The sequence below is a fragment of the Alosa alosa genome, chromosome 23 (assembly GCF_017589495.1).
Source record: "Alosa alosa isolate M-15738 ecotype Scorff River chromosome 23, AALO_Geno_1.1, whole genome shotgun sequence".
NCBI classification, from domain to species: Eukaryota; Metazoa; Chordata; class Actinopteri; order Clupeiformes; family Clupeidae; genus Alosa; species Alosa alosa.
In genome coordinates this window covers 2,385,521-2,387,252 of record NC_063211.1, presented here as the reverse complement: position 1 = coordinate 2,387,252, position 1,732 = coordinate 2,385,521, and the positions used below count along the sequence as shown (strand labels likewise).

At 54.2% G+C, this 1,732-nt stretch overlaps 1 protein-coding gene across 1 annotated transcript in view; it reads right to left on the bottom strand.

Moving 5' to 3' along the window:
- Positions 1-327: 327 nt before the first annotated feature.
- trak2 (trafficking protein, kinesin binding 2) overlaps positions 328-1,732 on the bottom strand; it is a 24,024-nt gene continuing 22,619 nt past the window's right edge. The window contains 3 exon segments of the mRNA XM_048235629.1: positions 328-431; positions 542-1,111; positions 1,405-1,697. Coding sequence (XP_048091586.1) covers positions 328-431; positions 542-1,111; positions 1,405-1,697 — 967 coding nt within the window.

Here is a 1,732-nt window from a genome sequence, read left to right as displayed (position 1 = left end):
AGAGAGGAGAGAGAGGAGAGAGAGAGGAGAGAGAGGAGAGAGAGAGGGAGGGAGGGAGGGAGAGAGAGAGAGAGGGAGGAGAGAGAGAGGGAGAAGGAGAGGAGAGAGAGAGGGAGAAGGAGAGAGAGAGGAGAGAGGAGAGAGGAGAGAGAGGGAGAAGGAGAGAGAGAGAGGGAGAGAGAGGAGAGAGAGAGAAGAGTCGAAAAACAAGAAGAGAGATAGAAGTAGGAGGAAAAAAGTTATATTTTTGCCAAAAGCATTTCAAATGGGGTGAAGAAAATGCTGACAGCACACCTTACAGGTGCAGCACCGTCTATGACTTTCATGTTACCTGGACATGACCTGGGTGACATCACAGGGGTGCATGATCCGACAGGTGGTGAAGGTGTAGGTGGAAAAGGTGGAGCTCTGTGACTTCCCTGGATTCACAGCTAACACACACACACACACACACACACACAAACAAACTCAAAATTAGTCTGATTTGCGTGACACCCTATGTCTTAAGTGTATGAATCTCTGATGGAATTCTGATATTTACCAGAGAGTGGCGCTGTAGAGCTGACATTCTGGCTGCCCTGAGACACTCCAGAATCATCCTGCTCAGAGGTCACAGGAAGGGCACAGCTCACCGGGGTCGCAGAGGACAAGGACGATGCTGCAGTGGTCGCCATGACGACGGGAGATGGCCAGGGAGAAAGAGAGAGTGGCGGTAGAGCGTGGGTCATCTCCATGGCTACTGGCCTCCTCTCGTTCTTCTCTTCTGGCGTAGATGAACACTGCACATGGAACGTGATGCCTCCCTCCTCCTCTTCCTCCTCCTCCTCTTCCTCCCTCGCTCTTCTCCTCTCATCCTCCTTCTTATCTCTCCTCCCCTCCTCCCTCTCTCTTTTCTCCTCCCTCTCTCTCATCTCCTCCCAGCGGAGCTCCCAGATCCGGTTGGCGCGCGCCTCCTCTTCGGCCTCCTCGTCCTCCTCCAGGTCAGTCAGGCGGTACGTGGCGTCCTGCGGAAGGGGGCGGAACCCTTTGGTCACCACACCTGGGTGCGGGTCCAGGATGCTGGCCAGGTGAGGCTGGGCCAGCTGCTGCCAGTGGTGCAGCGTCAGGGAGCCTGGAACCACACACACACACACACACACACACACACACACACACACAGTCAGAGTTAGACAGGTTTAACACACACACACACCGGCACAATACAAACACACACACACACAAACACCAAAACTCCATCAGCATGTATAAGCAAACACAAAAACAGAACACACACACACACACACACACACACACATAATACACAATCACAACACAGATCATGATTAACAGATCATCAACATACATAAACATCTTGGCACACAGTACACACACACAGTCAACACAGGGACCCACACACACACACACCTTCCATGGGCTTGACAATCTGCAGCTTCTCTGGCAGGAAGGTCTTGAAAGTGCTGGAGGAGAAGGAGAACTCTGATAGGTTGGTGAAGGAGGAGACAAGGCTTCCCATTGGTGAGCTGCAGCCGCTGGGCCCGCCCTCCTCCTGGGCTAGCTCCTGCAGCTTGCGCTCGCGCTCCTGCTGGAAGAACTGCCGCTCGCACAGGAAGTTCTGCCTTCGCAGAGAGAGGCGGTGCAGTGCCGACGCGAGGTCACTTCCTCCAGGGGAGCCCGGCTGACCAAGGCGCGCCGCCTCCCTACGGAACACCACAGAGACACAAGTTAACACACA